At 43.6% G+C, this 19,302-nt stretch overlaps 1 protein-coding gene across 2 annotated transcripts in view; it reads left to right on the forward strand.

The window, feature by feature from the left end:
• fam110b (family with sequence similarity 110 member B) overlaps positions 1 to 16,652 on the forward strand; it is a 55,983-nt gene extending 39,331 nt beyond the window's left edge. The window contains exons 3-5 of one of the 2 annotated variants that reach the window (XM_083781043.1): positions 10,836 to 11,904; positions 12,956 to 13,362; positions 13,975 to 16,652. In XM_083781043.1, the coding sequence (XP_083637169.1) occupies positions 11,752 to 11,904; positions 12,956 to 13,362; positions 13,975 to 14,878 (1,464 nt within the window). In that variant the 5' untranslated portion in view covers positions 10,836 to 11,751 and the 3' untranslated portion in view covers positions 14,879 to 16,652. The remainder of the gene's footprint in view (positions 1 to 10,835; positions 11,905 to 12,955; positions 13,363 to 13,974) is intronic. The other variant, XM_083781044.1, reaches the window with a different exon arrangement.
• The last annotated feature ends 2,650 nt before the right edge of the window (positions 16,653 to 19,302 follow it).

Below are 19,302 nucleotides of genomic sequence, written 5' to 3' on the forward strand. Positions count from 1 at the left end.
CATACTGTAATTACACATAATTATCGGATAATGGATCGGCCACCGATCCGATACCCGATCTAGAATTTTAGCCTGGATCGGCACCGATCTCCAATACGAGTATCGGATCGGTGCATCCCTAATTCTCAGTCATGTTTCTCAGCACAGCATGGATGAGCCACTGATCCTTTCTGCTCTGTTATTAACAAGCTCTGGAATCTCATTGGAGCTGAGCTCACCCACGGCGTCTCCCCTTGCCTCTGCACACGACAGGTAGCCTAGTAACAACAACAAGGCCACACATGACAGCATTGTGGCTCCGTATGCGGATGCAGTCATGCTAAAGCTCTTCGCCCTGCTGTTTGGAGCTACTGTAATCTCCGTTGACGTGTTTAAATACATCCCCACTACATATATGATCATTAATACACATTAATAACACAGTGTTATCTAAAAGTCTTAATCTTATCTAAACTTTCGTTCAGTGAACTGTGCTGCTTTTATGTTTTCTCCTCTTATATTTCCTCCATAAAACAAATGAAAGTGAAGTAAAACTAACATGCACTAAATCGCGGTGAGTTGGTAAACTGGCGAGTTCTCTGGATACCATTGACAGACACTAGGTGAAAGAATGGGATAAAAAAAATTTTTAAGAAAGAAATGGATGGATGGATGGACTAACAATTAAAACTTTGTCCTTTCATCATAGGATAGAATTTTCTATGGCCCTCACTCACTGTAGCCACTTTCTCCTTCATGTTTTACGCAACTCTTGCCATTCTCCCCATCGTTTCCTCCCCCTTTCCTTTTCAACATGATTTCTTTATACTTCACTACAGTATATGGCTCTTTCTTCATCTTTATATCTCTTGCTCTCTCTCTCTCTCTCTCTCTGTGTCTCTCCATCTCTTTCCCTGGCTCTTTCTCTCTCTTTCCACCTCTGTTTCTCTCATGACTGTCATGTGTTTTGGAGAAGTTTTCTCACAGGAAAGTGTGTGTGTGTGTGTGTGTGTGTGTGTGTGTGTGTGTGTGTGTGTGTGTGTGTGTGTGTGTGTGTGTGTGTGTGTGTGTGTGTGTGTGTGTGTGTGTGTGTTTCACTTGGTGTCAGCTGATTTAGCTTGATTTTTGTGTGTAAAACACTGGGGAATGCAGTCTGGTATGTGGAGAGCATTAATTTATCACTGTGTCTGAGAGGACATGCTTCATAACTCATGTTCTAAAAAACAATTTGTCCAGTTTTACATGTAGGCCTGGGGCCGCCGTTTGAAATGTTTCATGTCTATCTGAGTGGGTTCCCCCTTAAGTTAACCTTGTGTTCTTCACGAGTATGACTTTAGCAATTCGTGTCATTGAGGATGTTTAGTTAGAACGTAGTAAACTACTCTCCATTTCTTGTCCTTTTCTTCCCTCTGTAACTATTCCATGCTGCATTCAGCAGAGAATCAGGACAAACACATGGCACTAATTAACAACAATTCACTGGCCTGTGTGTGTGTGTGTGTGTGTGTGTGTGTGTGTGTGTGTGTGTGTGTGTGTGTGTGTGTGTGTGTGTGTGTGTGTGTGTGTGTGTGCGCTCCAGCATTAGGTGAATATAATCTGTATGGGATGTTTGGATCTTGTTAGACTGAAACACATACTGTAGCTGGGACATCTAGTTCTGTGTACAGTTAATTCATTAACAGACAATAATGATTAGATTATGCATGTTCCTTTCCTTCTGTGTTTTATGTCTTCCTAGGGAACATTGTTTTGGTAACCCACGATGCCATGCCACATATTTCCCACACGTTTTCTTCATCAAGCCTTTCTGGAATAGAGGGCTACAATGGTCTGTGTTCTATGCATACCAATTAAGCCTTTTTGAATTTGAATGTGAAGAAAACTGTCAATCTCAGACAGAAGAACTGGAGGCAACACAAAAAGAAGAAAAGGTGCATGGCTAATCATTTGATTTATGCATTATGCCAAACTAATTAGGTATATAATCTGTGATTCAAAGTTTCAAACTCATGCATCCTAATCTAAAATGATCCAGTGAGCTCCCCTGTATGTAACTGTTGCTCATGACTAACACCATTGTCAACATTCTCAGAATATCCAGTCTTGTTAAAATCACTGTAGGTCTAAAACTGGAAACGGCTACCTTGACATTTAGAATTCCAGTGTCATTTTCCTTCTCCAGGCATTTGTCACAATGCAGAGGAGGAACAGAATGTCTTTTCTGCATTCCCACTCCCATTACTTGCATATGTGCATCGACAGCCACCTTCATTTAGGCCAAATTTAGGCTACTGCTAGCGGCATTGATTTCAGTGAGAAATGCTAACAAGCTCTTTGAATGCAAGCCACATGGCAGAAAGTATAAACTTTCTCAGCACTTTGTGACAATTTAATTGACTGGCGAGGAGAGCAACACAGAACAACTATATGTGACTTGTCTGTTGGAATGAGTACAATTTTGTAATGAATCATGTTTATACAAAGTTAATATACACTATTACAATTCTAAGATTTGAGTCCCATTACTTAACTCAATACTTTTAAATTACAATGTACACTTCGAAGGTATTTCCTCAATCTATTATTACATTTGAGATGAAAGTTGTGAGAGGATACTTCATGCGCAGTTCAGTTGGGCAAGTCATAGCCAGTGACGCGGCCGTGATACGTCACCAACCCTACCCCTGCGTTTTCAAGCCCTGTGGTTTTCCTTTCCGTGATGCGAATCCCTTTCCCAATTACAACCTTCAACAATATACAGTGGGCAAGATAAATCGCTGTCTGCCTTCGTTCAAAATGTACACTTTGTGTGTGTGTCTCTCACCCAGATCGCACGACTCTAGCTTCTATTCCGAAACATAAATAATATAACTTCTATTGCAATTATAGCGCAACTAAGTGTTAATGCATTTAAATTATTGAAAACATGTAGTTTAGATTAGAGTAGTTTAGAAGCTGAAACGCTGAGTTGTATTACCTATTACACTATGATGATGCCTGTAGGAAACACACATCTCTCTGGTTATGCAATACCCATTGTAACCGTTAGAGTACTTATCATAGTAAGGCTACAGTAGGGTGGCAGTGGCTTAGGACGTAGAGCAACCGCTTGGGAAACAGAAGGTTCCCACTTCCAACCCATAAGGCTCCCTCAGAGTTACCGTCAAAGTGTCCTTGAGTAAGAGTCACCGAACCCCTAATTGCTCCTGATGAGCAGGTTGGTGCCTTGCATGGTTTCCTCTGAAATCTGTGTGTGAATGGGTGAATAGGGTAATGCATATCGTAAAGCGCCTTGGATAAAGGCACTATATAAATGCACCATTTAGTACAGGGGCATGACATATTGATGATATCCATGCAGGATCTCCATATATGGGCACAGATAGACGGGTAGAGATCTCCATATTATGGACATAAAGGGACACAAACAGACAGGTAGGACAGACAGACGGATATGCAGAGACACAGCTGTGATGGGCACTCGCGTGTGCGTGCATATGTGTGTGCCACCCTCCCTCATTTAATTACAGAAGGGCTGAGCCAGGATGATGCATTCCCCCCACGCCCCTACACACACACTCTTTGTTAATGAGAGACTGTCCCACACTGTTTATGATACTAGGCGTGTGTGTGTGTGTGTGTGTGTGTGTGTGTGTGTGTGTGTGTGTGTGTGTGTGTGTGTGTGTGTGTGTGTGTGTGTGTGTGTGTGTGTGTGTGTGTGTGTGTGTGTGTGTGTGTGTGTGTGTGTGTGTGTGCTTATAATGGTGTTTGTGGACCATAAACATTATGATTATGAGGTCATTGCTACCTTCTCAATGGCTCAGCTCCAGTCATAGTCTTCATGGCATCTTTACACACAGGTTGAAATAGTATACTGTAGCTTTGACCACAGTGACATGAAAGACAGAGAGACCGCCTCTCACTCTCTCCAGCTGAAGCCTACAGGCCCGTATAGACATTACAATGCAGGCACACTCAACCACAGTGGTGGAAAGGTGTGCATTTCTTCTAAATCCCTCATCCCTTTCAGACGGGGATTTGCCACGTTTTGTTTTAAAAAAACATTGAGTGGGCCTGGATGGTTAGCTCAACCGTCTGGGCTCCTATAGGCTGAGCCAGCCTGACGGCATGCCGCAGGTTCGACTCCCGACCCCGACAGCCTTTGCCGCGTGTCATCCTCCCCCTCTCTCTCCCCATGCTGTCAGATTACTTTCAACCTATCAATAAAGGCAGAAAAAGCAAAAAAAACAACATTGGGTGGCAGTTATTATAGTATACATGATTTTTTTTAATTGCGACTGCAGGTCGCATTAACTATGAAAGCATTTCCCGTCAGTCCGTCCGTTAGTCACCCCACGCCTCCATATATGGTCATGCATCGTGACATCATATCTAGTCACACACGCCTTCATATAGTCACGCATCGTGACATAACGTCTAGTCACACACGCCTCCATATATGGTCATTCCTTGTAACATCCCATGACATCACGTGACATCATCAGGGATCTCCATATATGGACATATATGTAGTCGCAACATAGACGTCATCGCCAGGGGCCTAACCCCATATATGGGAATGTCAATATATGACCATATCATTTCCAGTTGGTTCGTTGGCACCTAGACCTGCATATATGGAGCCGGCCAGCAACTCTACATCTGACCTCAAACCTCAAACCCTTAGATCTCCATATATGGAGCTGACCTGTTCTGACATTCCATATGTTGAACCCTCCCCACCCGTCCTTCCTGTTCTGACATTCCATATGTTGATCTGTCATCAAACCCTGTACACTCTAGACATGCTCCATATATGGCCAGTACAAAATTCATTCCATTTGTTGATCTGACGCCCCATGCCAAAGTGCCAGTGTTCACCCAGCAGTCTGCTGTCACCCAGGGCCTGCCCGGGAGCCCTCAGGGCGTCTTACTGGTATATAGACTATATCTTTTCCCTTTTTTGAAAAGCAGTTGTAGGCATTCTGCAGTTCTTTTAAGCCTTTGTGGATATTCCTGATGTTTGTCAATGAGATGGCCATGCTAGTGCTGTGTCTGCTTTGCATTAGCACAAATTGTGTGTGTGTGTGTGTGTGTGTGTGTGTGTGTGTGTGTGTGTGTGTGTGTGTGTGTGTGTGTGTGTGTGTGCAGATAGAGCTTAAGCATATTATGTAAAAACTCCTTTTTTACAGATTGCATTTAAAGTCTTACTTATATTCATAACGAGGTGTGTGTGTGTGTGTGTGTGTGTGTGTGTGTGTGTGTGTGTGTGTGTTTGTGTGTGTGTGTGTGCACACACACGTGTGTGCATACGTGCTCACGCGTGTTTGCGCGTGTGTGTAAGCCACATCAGCAGTGGGTGGATTTGGAGTGCAGATTAGAATCACATCTCAATCTCTATATGCACTGATGCACATACAGTACAACACACTGTGGATTATATACGTAGGCCCATCTAGTGTAATCTGATTCTGAGAACACAAGGTCACATATTGGATAGAATCATCTGAATGGAATATTAATTATGGATATGAACCCTTGTGCGTGCGTGCGTGCGTGCATGCGTGCGTGGTAAAATACTGTAAGGCTGACAAGAATAATTGAACCAGGCTGGTCTTTAGCATTCTAATTTAACACTGATTAACAAGTTAGTCATTAAACAGGCATATACGATCATGACTCATTAGCTAGATGGGTCTGGTCAGCTCTCAATGGAGCCCACTAGATAAGTACTTTATTCATCCCAGAGTGGAAACTAGTGGCCAAGATGTAAGGTAACTGTTAACTGTCCCAAAGTTAACGTAAATCACAAGTTATTCTACTTAAATTTAAACATTGTTATTGCTGATGAAATATGCTTGGTGATCCTTTCTCTTTTCATATCATGATTTATAGCCACTGATACAGGATCTGATTGCCAGGGGGAAGTAGTAGTAGGAGTGGGTGTCAAGGTGAACCATGCATGACTGTTGGAGGAAATGCCCTAATTGAAAGTAGTAAAGACTGTTAGTGAGAGAGTTCAATAAAAATACAGTTTATTGAAGATTCATGCCTCCGTTGTGTTTTATAAGGTATCACAGCACAGAACCGATAACTGACTTTATTGTTGAAGAAAAACCCAACCTATTGCATAATGTTCCGTTTAATATCACAGATATCCATATCCATAACATGAACTCCACTGTGCAGCATGCAGAGCCATGTTTTGGTGAACAGAGATGTGAAGTGTAGATCATGGAAAGGAGTCAGGTTTGTTATTCATCTCCACCAGAACTTGTAGATTGGCCATTTTTGGCAAGGATTGGATGCAGTTACTAGTTTGACATAGATTTGTTCTCCATCGCATTCTGCTGTGTTTATTCTCTTCTTTTTTTTCTTTAATATTTTTTATCCCACGATTTTGTAACCCATTTTTCACCCCTGTGTCAATTATCTAATGTGATCCTGGGCTCCACACACCCTCCGCCAACCTAGTCCCCATATATGGGGAGAGCAACGGACTTGAACTCATGCTTCCTTCATGCCCGAGTGTCCAAGTTGCTCCTTTACACCTGGCAGGGGGGGGTTTCCCTGGTTGGAACACGTTATTCCAACCAGTTCCTTTCCCCTCCATCAGGCGCCCCAGCTGGCCAGGGGGAGGCAGTTTAGAGACCAGGATTACTGCATGTTTTTTGTGAGGGTACCTACGGGGAGAACATGCAAACTCCACAGAAAAAGGCCCTTTCGCCAACCCCGCCTTCGTTTATTCTCTTCTAATAGCTGCATGCTTGCAACTAAGTTTTACCTGAGCAGCGTGATCAGTACTGTAACCTTTAGAATGTATCCTGTAAACATAATGTGTTTTGCTGGTCTCGTGCAGTGATATTGCTTTTCGGCTAAAACAATAAAATGTCTCGTGACTCCCACACTCACTGATTACAATAGCATACAGTTGGTGAACAAACTGCACATGCACACACAGACATTGTTGTAATCATGTCCATAATTAATAATCCCATTGTTGATGTAAAAATGAAATCCTCCAAATGATGCGTAGCCTGCGAGTATAAGCACTGTACTCCAGGGGTTATGTAACTGTCATTATAACAAGTGTGGCGGTCTATTTGAGCTGGTATATTCAGTTCTTTCTGTCACACCGATATCATCACTGTAGGAATGAGTGTCTCAGCTCTACCTGTAGGCAATACCCATACCTGTATGAGTGAGTGATATATAAACCCTTGTGAATCTTCAATCTGGTGTAGCTTCCCGGTTCTGTTTCCCCCTGAGGGAGGTTAAAGGTTTGTGACTGATGATATATATATCCCTGCTCTCATCTATGGATTATGCTGAGCTGTGAGTAATATGTAGCAGAGCCTGAACGCCACGGTCAAATGTAATTTCCACACCTGAAAATCAACAACCAAAACAATAGCTGTACCCTCACACACAAAACAAAAGAGTAGGCTTATATTGATTACTAAACTACACACTGCACAGTTAGTGTATAGATTTCAGCAACTGTGGTCTAATTTATAGGTCTACTTAAATACAAATCAGTTACATCGAGCAACACAGTAGTGCAACAAAGTGCTTGCTCATTTTAATGAGGTAAGTGTGCCTGCTTGCTGAACCATAACAGCTGAATTCTTGGCCTAATTGTTGGGCATGGCAGAATGACGATTATCCTTCTAATTCAGTCTGTTAGTAAACCTCAATATAAAGATCATCCGCCAAAGTTTCGAAACTACTTGGTGAAACTTGATTTGATTACGCTTCATTTCTCAGAATGTGTCGAAAGCATCACATATTTAATATTTGCATTCTGTGTGGATGTACTCACGATAGAAACAATTTGAATTAAAGCTAATTCATTGCATGCAATAAACACTCATGGTGTGTAAAGACCTTAAGCCTCAATTCAACTATTGACTCCTTCAGAGTTTCAACTTTTGAGTAAGCTTCAGTAGAAATATCATCCTCTACAGTTTCAGCTTGTGAGTATTAAGTCTCAATACAAACATTGTCCTCCAGACTTTCTGTATAAGCCTCTTGCAAGGAAAAATGAGAACATTGCTTGAGTTATTTAGACAGAACAGCGGAGAAAGACAGGAACCCGAGGGCAGAGAGGAGAGATGACTTACAACAGATCCTCAGATGGAATTAAAGCCGTTCTGTTGTAGCCATATCATATCAGTCAGCAAATTGACTGGTGGAAGCATGCGGGAGCCCCCTACACACACAGTACAACGTTTTAATTAAAACTACATTCCAATTTTAACCCAAATTAGGTCATTTAGCTGCTGTTGTTGACTCTAGACCTGAGGGGTGGGAAAGCTGTGATTAATCTAGCAGCAAAAAAACAACGCCCTCGCAGAGGCTGTTTGAGCAGAAACAGGACCAGGACAGAATGAGAAATAATCTGCTAAAAACAGTAGTTAGTTGAATATTTGAACTTAGAACAATATCATGCTGAGACAGTTTTTGATTGATTGATTGATTGATTTTTAATAACAAAACCAACATTAACGTATACCCACCCATCCACCTGCTAGCCCTGAGGGGAGAATAGACTTGTAGAAAAGAATATCTAAAATAACAAACAAGACTTACAAAAAATGATTAAGAAAGAAACGTGTAGTCATTAATCAATTGCAGTTAAATAATGAATATATAAAAGAAAAGGGTCCCAGGTTCTAGAGAAATTATTTAATGAGCCTCTAAGTGAGAATGTAATTTTTTCTAGGTGGATAAAGGATGACAGGTCTTTTAGCCAGGATGTCGTGGCAGGGGGGCTAGAAGTTTTCCAGTGAAGCAACATGCGGCGCCTCGCTATAGGGAGGCAAAGGCAACTAAATCTGCCAGGCACCTACTGAATCTGCCCACCACAGGAGACACTGAATTTTTTATTAACAGATTGCAGAATGGGTACAGTTCAAGGAAGGTACAGGTCATTACAAATACTGCTAAGAGGATAAAACCAGAAAAAACACTACGACTTGTTTATATCAGGGTCCTCCATTTCCAATCCATCAAAATGTTTAAAGACAAGACAGTGAAGACAGTAATACAATAGTTGATCAGGTAATTACGATGTAGGGTGAATCTGCAAATTAAAGAATCCTGATGGTAAACGCAGCATAAATGAAGGCAAACATCGCTAGCTTATCTTTTTGGTGACTATAGATTCACCTTGTGAGCTAAATATATGAGCTAAACTAAAGTTAACATGTGGAGTTGTGATTTGTTTCCCTGCTATATTCAGCCTGGACGAGATCCATGACTTAGACTTTTCAAACCTTTTATGTCCTCATCCATAAGCCAAGAGACTGGTCTCTGTTTTCTTTGTCTTTCACTATTCATTTATTTTCCCCTCACTTGCAGTCTCTTCTGTGTCAATTCAACAAGCTTTATTGGCATGATGAATTATTAATTAATTATTAATTCATTCTGTCAGTCTCCTATTGCATTGTTTATTCATGGGATACTTTTCGACCCTACTGTAGGAATAAATGGAATAAAGTAGAGTAACATGAAAATCTATCTATTATCCCACAACCCTCCTCTAAAAAATATGACCAACTACACTAAAAGCAAACTCACATAAACAATAGCATTATTTATCTACTGCAGAAGCAAAAAAAGTACTAAACCATGGCCCCAAAACACAGCTAGCTGTGTGATTTATGAACCATTCCTCACTGCAACTGGTCCACTGCTGAGACCTTTTTGCGTGCATTCGTTCGTGCATCCGTGATTTCTGATCTCATTGTACAGTGTTGCTGCTGCCATCATTCAGTGATTTTATAATTCATAGTCCCACCACTATCAATGTCGAGGCTCCAAATGGTGACTCAGCATTCTCAAGCTCAACTGTGAAAGCCTTGAACTCAACCTTCATCTAAAGCTTTTAAAGGGCTTCTCTGTTCCCCATGAACGAGCCATCATTTCAACTGGAGTCATCGACAAAACTTGCTTACATTTTGTTACATTAAGTTAATGTTTTATTACAAATATACATAATCCTAGGGTCTCCTGAGTGAAATAACTGAACACTAAAATCAGGCTATAGCCATTCATAATTTGTATTCTATCTTTTATTGTGTGTGTTCAGGCCGTAAGCCAGGGGTATTCAACTAGATTAGGTCGGGGGCCACAACTGTAGAATGATTGTGTGTGGAGGGCCGCAAGCGTGCGCGCGAAGCGCGGATTTTTTTGGATTCTACAAATGTATTTTGTGTTTAAACACAAAGATCTATGTAGGCCAGGGGTCCTCAACTAGAAATGCTGAAGGTCCACAAAATAAGTAGTATAAATAAGTTTTGAATAAGACCATGGTCCAGTCTCATGCGCGCGCAAATACAATTGCGGGTCGCGGGCCCCATGGGGTGGGGCTTCCCCCCTCGCCCCCCACCCCTAGAAACAACTATGGCTGATTACTGTCATTATGATAATCTAGCACTTTATATATCGCGCACATCATACCTGTAACTTTCTCTCTTAAAAAAAAAAAAAAAAAAAAAAAAAAAAGCTTTTTTTTTTTTTTTTTTTTTTAATTATTATTCCAAGGGCCACTAGGGGGCGCTCCGCGGGCCGCATTTGGCCCGCGGGCCGCCAGTTGAATAGCCCTGCCGTAAGCATTTGTGTGTGTTTGTGTCCTGCGATAATTTGTACTCTAGCGTGTGTGTGTTTGTTGATGTGATGTGTGCACGTGTGCACATGTGTCTGTATACATGTGTCCTATCATCTATATTAGTGTGTGTGTGCGTGTGTCACAGCCTCCAGCTGTTTCTGCCACTGTTGCTAAGTATGTGATGTCATCACAAAGCTCTAATCCTATTCGTTGGTTCTGTCTTCTTGGTTTTGGTTTTCTCCAGGCCGGCTGTCTGGCTGAAGGGAGAGACAGAGGGGGGAGGAGGGCAGATATTTCCCATCATCCTTTGCTGCTGTGTCGGCCCTGTGGAGGCACTGATCCGCACCGCTGAGCCGAAGTGCGATCATCACTCTCTCCTCTCCTCTCCCTCTCCTTTCTCTCTCTTTCCTCTAATCTCTCTCCTGCACTCACTTCTTACTTGGATATTATTTCCTTCCGCGGGGCCAAACTGTCCCCTACACACATCCCACCACCTCACGTCTTTTAGCTAAGGACTAGTAAAGGCCAAAGCTTTGTTTGGTTAATAGAAACTGAGATAAACTTAACAAGTTTCACTTTGGAGTCTGTAATAAATAGTATTGACATGGCAGCAATAGCACAATAGTATTTCATGTGACACACACACACACACACACACACACACTCGTTAAATTAATAGAAAGTATTGTTTGCTACTTTGATATTTGGTACAGTACTTACTTGTGGTACCATACTGCATTAATACGAGACATTCATCCGATGAGTGCAAAGTCTCCGCTGTTACCAAGGGTGTGTCTGAGCTACAAGGTGATGCTTATTTTTACACACGGATACTGTCACGGAGCAGGCTACACGCACACATACACACAGACTCACGCGCACACAGCTCAGCGTGCGTGACCAAGGCAGGAGCCGGCACTTAAATACTCTCTGGTTCCAGCTGTCTGGGTCCCTCCTCCCACAAGCACAGCCATGTGGAGCGCAGGAGGGCTCGGCTCTTCCTAGACACCCCTCCTCTCCACCCTCCTCTCTCCACCTCCCCCCCCCCCCCCCCTTTTGTGTCTTCATGTTTTGGGGGTCTCCCGGCGCCCCCGCCCTCCGTCGAGCCTCCCACGACGCCCGCTGCCACCACGGCCGCCCCCCCCAGTCGCCTTGTTGCCATGCCGACGGAGACACTGCAGGCTCCAGCCCTGGCAGATAGCAAGGCCCCGGGCCCGGCCGCGCCCTACAGCTCTGCGGTGCCGCTCCGCATCCTCAACAAGGGCCCAGAGTACTTCAGGAGACAGGTGGGCAGTGCGGGCGCTGTCCCCTGGGTGCGTGATGGAGCTGCATTATCCTTGTTGTTGTTGTTGTTGCTTTTAGGGATGCACCGATATGGACATTCTTGGCCCATACCGATGTTTAAAATTACAATTTAGCCGATACTGATATCGATTTATTAGGGGGTAGAGGCATGATTGGCTGCCTCTACTGTTTATTTAGTTTGCTGTTTTTATTTACCCCCTTTGTGCCAGGGAAACAAATACATTTTCAAATTTCAATACAAGAAATTAATGTTCAGAATCTACAGCTTGGTAGGCTACAACTAACCAACACACCAACATATCCAACGCAGAATGTATGCTTATCAACAACAGATAAATATCGGCTACTGCCATCGGTTAATGTCAGTTTTATTTGCCGATACCGATATTGACTGATAATAGCAAATATGGGCTGATACCATTATGTGGCCGATACATCTGTGCATCCCTAATAGAAAGGGATAGAGGTGTAATATCTTTATCTTATGTGGCCGATACATCTGTGCATCCCTAGTTATCTTTCCATATTGTTACTGTCGGGCAGAAACCTGCATATTTCAGGATTCAAATTACCGTAAAAAGTAGGAAAAACTGCAAATCCACAAGCTCAAAACATGTCTCATCGCAACACATTTTGAACCTCGGGTCTGCTATTTTTGCTTTGTTTCATTTGAATCCTGAAAAGTAACGGTTTTGTACATAATTTATGAGGTTTTCATCCGACATCAGCGATATAAACACATCCGGCTGGTTGTGAGTGCTAACATTCCACTCTTTGAAGTGTGGACGTTTGGAATTCTAAGATCGTATTTTATTAACAATTAAGATTGAACTCAACTGTAAGCTTGACAGAAACGGTTCTAATAGAAGTGTTTTGTGACTGTAAATTGTCACAGAATTAGAGGTGGAAGTATGATAATGTCAATATGAAGGAATAATCATAGATCTTATTATTCGCTAAAGTCTAAATAGGACTAAAACTAAATGGTGTGTTATTAAAAAGACTAAGACTAAATCAGAATTTGCTGTCAAAATGAACACTGATTGTATTCTACTGTAGGTTGAGCCCAACCCAAAGCGCCTCAGTGCGGTGGAGAGACTGGAAGCCGACAAGGCCAAGTATGTCAAGAGCCAGGAGGTCATCAATGCCAAACAGGAGCCAATCAAGCCCCCTGTCCTGGCCAAGCCCCCTGCCCTCCTCGCTAAGAGGGGCTCTGGGATTGGAGGAGGAGGAAATGGAGGTGGGACGTCGTTCAAAGCGTCCAATAATAACGCAAAGTCGGACACGTGCGCCACGACAAGTGGCGCCGGCAGCAAACGAGAGAATTTAAACCTGGAGATCCTGAAAAACCTCCTTAATTCCTCCTCCCCCTCAGGGGCGGGGTCTGACGGGCTGGGGGGTGGGACCAAGAGTGCCGTGCTGATGCGGTCATCAGGAGGCGGGGCCAGGAGCTGGACACCATCACGGTAATGATTTGGGATGACAATTAATTGGAATAATTGTAACACCGGTATTGTAATACCGGTAATGTTATTTTGTTAACTGACTCAAAATTCCATCACTAAATGTGGCCTTAAAGTGCCGTGATTTTTCCCCCCTAAAACATGATCATCAGGTAATCCTACTATGATTATATTAGGAGTGTACAGAAAGTGTTAAAACTATGCCTCGTCCAGAGCTGTGTGTTGTATGATAATGGGGGAGGGGTTTGGGGAGGGGTGAGGGTTATGATGTCACAAAAGTGTATTTCGATTGGGCCTTTTGACTCAAAGGCTTTCAGCTTTCAGGAAGATACCAAAAATATACAGGGAAGAGATATTTGAATATTATAACCGCACCTGGGGGTCTACATGCAAAGCAGATCTTTAAGTGACTCAAAATCTCATCATTGTCACTCCCCATCTCTCTCCCCCTTTCCTGTTCACTATCAATAAAGGCATAAAAAGCCCCAAAACAAATCTTTAAAAAAAAAGAAAAATCATTAAATGTGGCTGTAAACATGGCATCTTGTGTATTTGACAACATCTAGTGTCACGATGCTGTCTTCATTTTTACAGTTTGTTTTTCTGTCCCACTAGGATGCCGTTGACCTACAGATCCACCATGACGCTCAACGATCCACCGCTAGAAGCCCCCAGCCCGAGCACCTCCCACTCGCTACGATCCTTCTCCCACTCGCTCAAAGTCCCGCCCGTCAACGGTGGGGGTCGCCGCAGCCCACTGCAGGGCTGTAACCTCAACCTGAGCAGGAGAGTGCTGGACGAGAGAGGAGGTGTTGAGGGAGGACTCTTCAAGGAGCGCTCTCTCTCTCCTCTGCCCCCGCTCCTCACCTCCCACTCATCCTCTGACCTCCTGCGGCTCTGCAACGGCAAGCCGATCCGGGTCGCCAGGTCGAGCAGTTCCTCCGCGCCTCCCCTTCCCCCGAAACCCAACCCCGCGACCCTGCCCCCTCCTCCCCTGTCCCTGTCCCTGCCCGCCGCTCGCCTGCCTAAGTCGCCCTGCGACAACGACACCCCTCAGTCGCTGCCCTGCGAGCGCGGGGACCCCTCGCTGAACGACCCGAACTTGGAGCTCGAGCTGGGCTCGTCCGTGACCCGGCGGCCTTCCCTGCACCGTTCCAAATCGGACCTGTCGGACCGGTATGCACGGGCGGGCGCCGACGTGGAGCGCTTCTTCAACTACTGCGGGCTGGACCCCGAGGAGCTGGAGGCGGTCGGCCCCGAGAGCTTCGCGCGGGCCAACTCGGACATCGTCAGCCTCAACTTCCGTTCGGCATCCATGATCTCGTCGGACTGCGATCGCTCGGAGAGGCACTCTTCCAACGAGGGCCTGTCGGACGGGGACGAGGGCGATGACGAGGAGGAGGAGGCCGGAGAGCGCGTGCCCTACGGGATCTCGGCCGTGGAGCGCAACGCCAGGGTCATCAAGTGGCTGTACAGCATCAAGCAGGCCAGGGAGACGCAGAAGGTCTCCCACGTGTAAGGGGTAGGGTTCGGCAACTTGAATGGACCGGAAAAACTGCTGGAAAGGTTTCTACGTTTGGATGGCTGGTGGGACAGACAGATGAGGAAGACTTGAGACTAAAATTGGACAGACGGATTGGATGGGAAAGTCTCTTATTTGTTGGGAACAAAATGAAAGGGAGACCGGGTATCGCATTGTCTTGGAGACTGTACAGCAGCATAGACAGCCAGACAGACCAGAAACTTCCCATGTTTAGACAGTCAGAGAGATAGATAGACACCAACATGTCTACTACTCTAACTGTAACTGACAGTCACATGGACATGGACACAAAGATTGTATATGGTTTACTTCAAATATGATGGACACATGGAAAAGCATGTTTCTAAACAGACAGGCAGACATGAGGACATCCCTGTATCTAGAACGGACAGTCATACACAGTAATGAAAAACACATTTTCTTTGTTTCCTTTTCTTTATTTTTTATAACAAATGGGCCCGTTGGACAAACAAATGGACTCTCTTTATTTGAGATAGACAAAAACAGAAGGATATGGGAGTACAAAGTACAAAGCCCAACTAGCAACCCATTTAACACAAAATTGGACAGTATGACACCACAAAAGCACTTACTATATGATCGACACATTTGAACAACAAAGAACAAGATGCATTTCACTGCATTGAGTTGCTTTTTACAAGGTGAACAAGGCAATGTGTCATTTTAAATGGCCTGCCACGCTCAAAAGCTTGGAGAAAGATCCCATGACACGCACAAGTTGACACCGAGCTCAGCCCGTTTTGTCAAAACACACAATTCTCTTTGGACAATCAGCAATGCTGGCACACTGAGTGACTTTTAAGGAACTTGACTGTATGAACAGAAAATCAGATTCAGTTTCTAGAATGAATATATAGTTGCTATTAATGTATGTTACATTAATAGGGAGGGGGGGGTTGATGAGCTACCTGGACGCGCAAATGGCAACGACCGTGGAAATGATGACAATGACTAACGTTGACGTGCAAAATGTTGAGAACAGTTTTGACATGTTCAGCCAGAGTCTGCAAATGCTATAACCAGGCACTGGTTTGGGTTGACAGAGGAAGGAGACATTGTTATGGTGTTGTGTCTGCAACAGCCGAATTAACACACATACACACAGATGCATACACATGCTCATTGCTCACACACTCATGCTCAGCTGCTCCCAAACACATGCCTATTGCATAGTCACTTTGTCACTTGTTGACTCAATCTCTCCCTCACACATTACAGCAGCTACTGTAGCCGAGAGTCCATCAGAGAAGGTCACACATTGTAGGATCAGCAAAGCCCTAAGCATTCGCAACTCGATATATCTTCAATTCATGTAATGAGAAGTTGAACAAACAGGTATGGCCTGTTCATTGATAGTGGATTATACGTCCTATATGCAGACATAACCATAGTTATAGTCTTTGCTGAAATTTCCCATCCAGATTTGAGCAAAATTGTTCATCTGTGTGTCATGGCCTTTATGGTTTCCAAAGCAGTGTTTTTCAACGAACAGCCCACGACCCAGAAAGTAGGTCATTCCAAATTATACCAGATGACACCGGTTCAGGAACATCATTGTTACCTGGTATATAATATGTGGTTGCAGTTCCATAGAGGAGGTCAAATGTGAATCAAAATACTGACAAAAACGCACAAAGGACGCTCTCTCACAGTTTGTTTTATTTCCCAAACACACGGCTAGTACCAGCAGCAAGTTGAAGAACACTGTTGTTTTTTCAAGAAGGGATGGTCTTGCTTTTAATTCATGCAGCTCTCACTCTTTCTCTATGTCTATGGCTGTCTCTACATTTCCTCGTTGGTCAGTCAGTGCCTGTTTTGTTGATGTCCAAGTATTTTCTTTCCTTTCGCATATTCTTTGAAAGCGAGTTGCCGCTAAATAGTTGAATTAGTTGGGGCTTGTGCGGCACCATGGCACCCACCGTCAAATAACTCTTCCTCTTCTGGTCTCCTTCCTCTGTCTGTACAAGGTGGTGACATATCTCAAGGCCTGAAGCCATATTTTAGTGTGAATGCAGCGCCTCAGTCATGCATCCACCAAGTGTCCATGTGTCTGTCTGTTCTGTGCTTTACTGTAGCTCTTCTCTCGTCTCTGTGTGTGTCACAGCAAAAACCATGACTGGGCTCAGGTCGCTTTCAGTTCAGACAAGTCCGGAAATAACAAAGAAAATGCATTTTACATGCTATCAACAGAGCATTCTTTGATTAGTTTTGACAGATGTTCTCATGGCATATTTGCTGTTTGAACTGTTCCTGAATTGAAAGCGAATTGAAGTTGACTTCTAAACCTTGACCCCCACCCCCAGGCTGTAGAAGCATGGTACAGTCCCCCACCCCTCCTCCCACAAAATAAAGACATACCTTCTGGTATCATGGAGTACACCCCTGCTCCCATGCCAGGGAGACCCCACTGCTTCACTCTCTCAGCATTAATGGTGATGTCTTTCCAGCTGCATCTTCATCATGCTTGGCTTTTCTGTTTTAATTTAATTTTTATTTTTTGAGGGCAGATGAGTTCTTCTGTGGTACTTTGTTTTGTTTTAACTGTGTAAATGCTGTAAGAAGAAAATGTATATATATTATATGTATGATTTTTGAAAAAAAAGTGTTTGATTTTATTTTATTTTTTCTTCATTGGAAGGTTTACGTGTTTCAAGAGTGAACAACAACAAAAAAAAACTTTGTTTTCTCTGCCTCTGAACAAATCCCGGGGCAGAATCGTTCTGAGGACTTTTCGTGTTGACTGTGGAAACTGTTACAATTTGCTCGATTAAAAACCGTATTCACGTTTCTTTTCTTTCTTTACTTTTTTCTTTTTGCATTCTTTCAATAAATGGCTTGTTTTGCCATCTTTTGCCAATGAAGTCTTGACATTATTTGCATTGATCTACAGCAAAATTTATCAGCCAATTCAGCAGCACCCAATGGCCATTGGAAGATAAAAATGGACTTGAAAGTTAGTGTAAAAAAAAAAACGGTAAAGAAAGAAAGGTGTCTCGTTCCCACACCATGTAGACATAGCGAATTGAGATGTTTGTCATGAGATTGAATCCATTCCATTACTTGTACAGTACTATGTTATCTGCTTTAGTTTAAGCTATGCTGCAGTCCCTCTTGTATTTCTGATTCTTCTATCTAATTCCAATCAGGAAATCTGCCTTCCCATGTAAGGAAATTAACATGACAACATGGCATACAGGGCGAGTCCTATTCCAAACTTCAACTGCCATTGTGGGCCAGCAGCACTTCATTGGTGGCACTAAAGAAACCGCGATCTGAAGTTAAACAAATTCAGAAATTCAAAACAAATCAGTTGTATGTGCTGTGCTGCCAATTTGCAAGGATTCACCCATTATTTTGTGTGTGTGGCCACGCAATCACAGGGACTCAGCTCAGGGAGTAGGCTAGAGAAGGCGCCCAAGGGGGTCTAGAGTATACACAGCCCCTTACTTGCCCTTATAATGTGATGGTTGATGGAGCAGGTCATAACTGGTCATTTGGAAATATAAGATGAACATCATAAACCAAGAGTAGGCTAAGAGGACAGCTTGGCTACTGATAAAGAAAGGGGACCAGTGGTCCATAAAAATCATTATTTGCTAAGCTCTCTAGCTGTCAAAGCAACACCAAGCAAAGCAGTGCAAGCATGGGCCGTGTGTGTGTGTGTGGCATGGACCACATTATGCCGATGTCACAACAAGACCCTGGAGAGCTTCCATATTGGATGCAGCCCACAGCACATCCTGGGCCTCACCTGACATGATAGTGTACGCCTCATACTGAGATGATGGCGAAAACAAACTGCCGAAGTATGGAGGCTACTATCACCCAGCACCAACTGTGCTGGCTTGGACATGTGATCCGAATGCCTCAAGACCGACTTCCCCACAGAGTGCTGTATGGCCAGTTACATCATGGACGGCGCCTGGCAGGGGGGCCGAAGAAGAGGTACAAGGACCAGCTGAAGACTTCATAGTCCGGCAGCCAACAGGCTTCTTTAGTTTAAAGTGCAAAATTTGGTATAGTCTTTTTTATTGACCTAAAATATTGTCTATATACATACATTCATTCGCTCCAAATGATGCGATGTAGTGCTGCACTGAGAGGAGGGACTTGGGGCTGACAAACAGATCGATGAACCAATCGGGGCGTGCGCAAATCTCTGCTGCGATCCACCACTCTAGACCAGAAACCTAACACGTTAGCTCAGGCTATGTAGCATATGACATGTCAAACTAGGGGGTTTTCATGATTTTGAATCCATTCCAAACATTAGTTTTGCACAAAAAAACACTCCTTGGGATAAAAACGACCATAGTCGTCAGCACAAATGTGATGAAGTCAGTACATTTTGGGCACATTTGGGCTATGGCTGTTTTTAG

This window comes from Protomyctophum parallelum (genome assembly GCF_964188405.1).
Source record: "Protomyctophum parallelum genome assembly, chromosome: 14".
NCBI classification, from domain to species: Eukaryota; Metazoa; Chordata; class Actinopteri; order Myctophiformes; family Myctophidae; genus Protomyctophum; species Protomyctophum parallelum.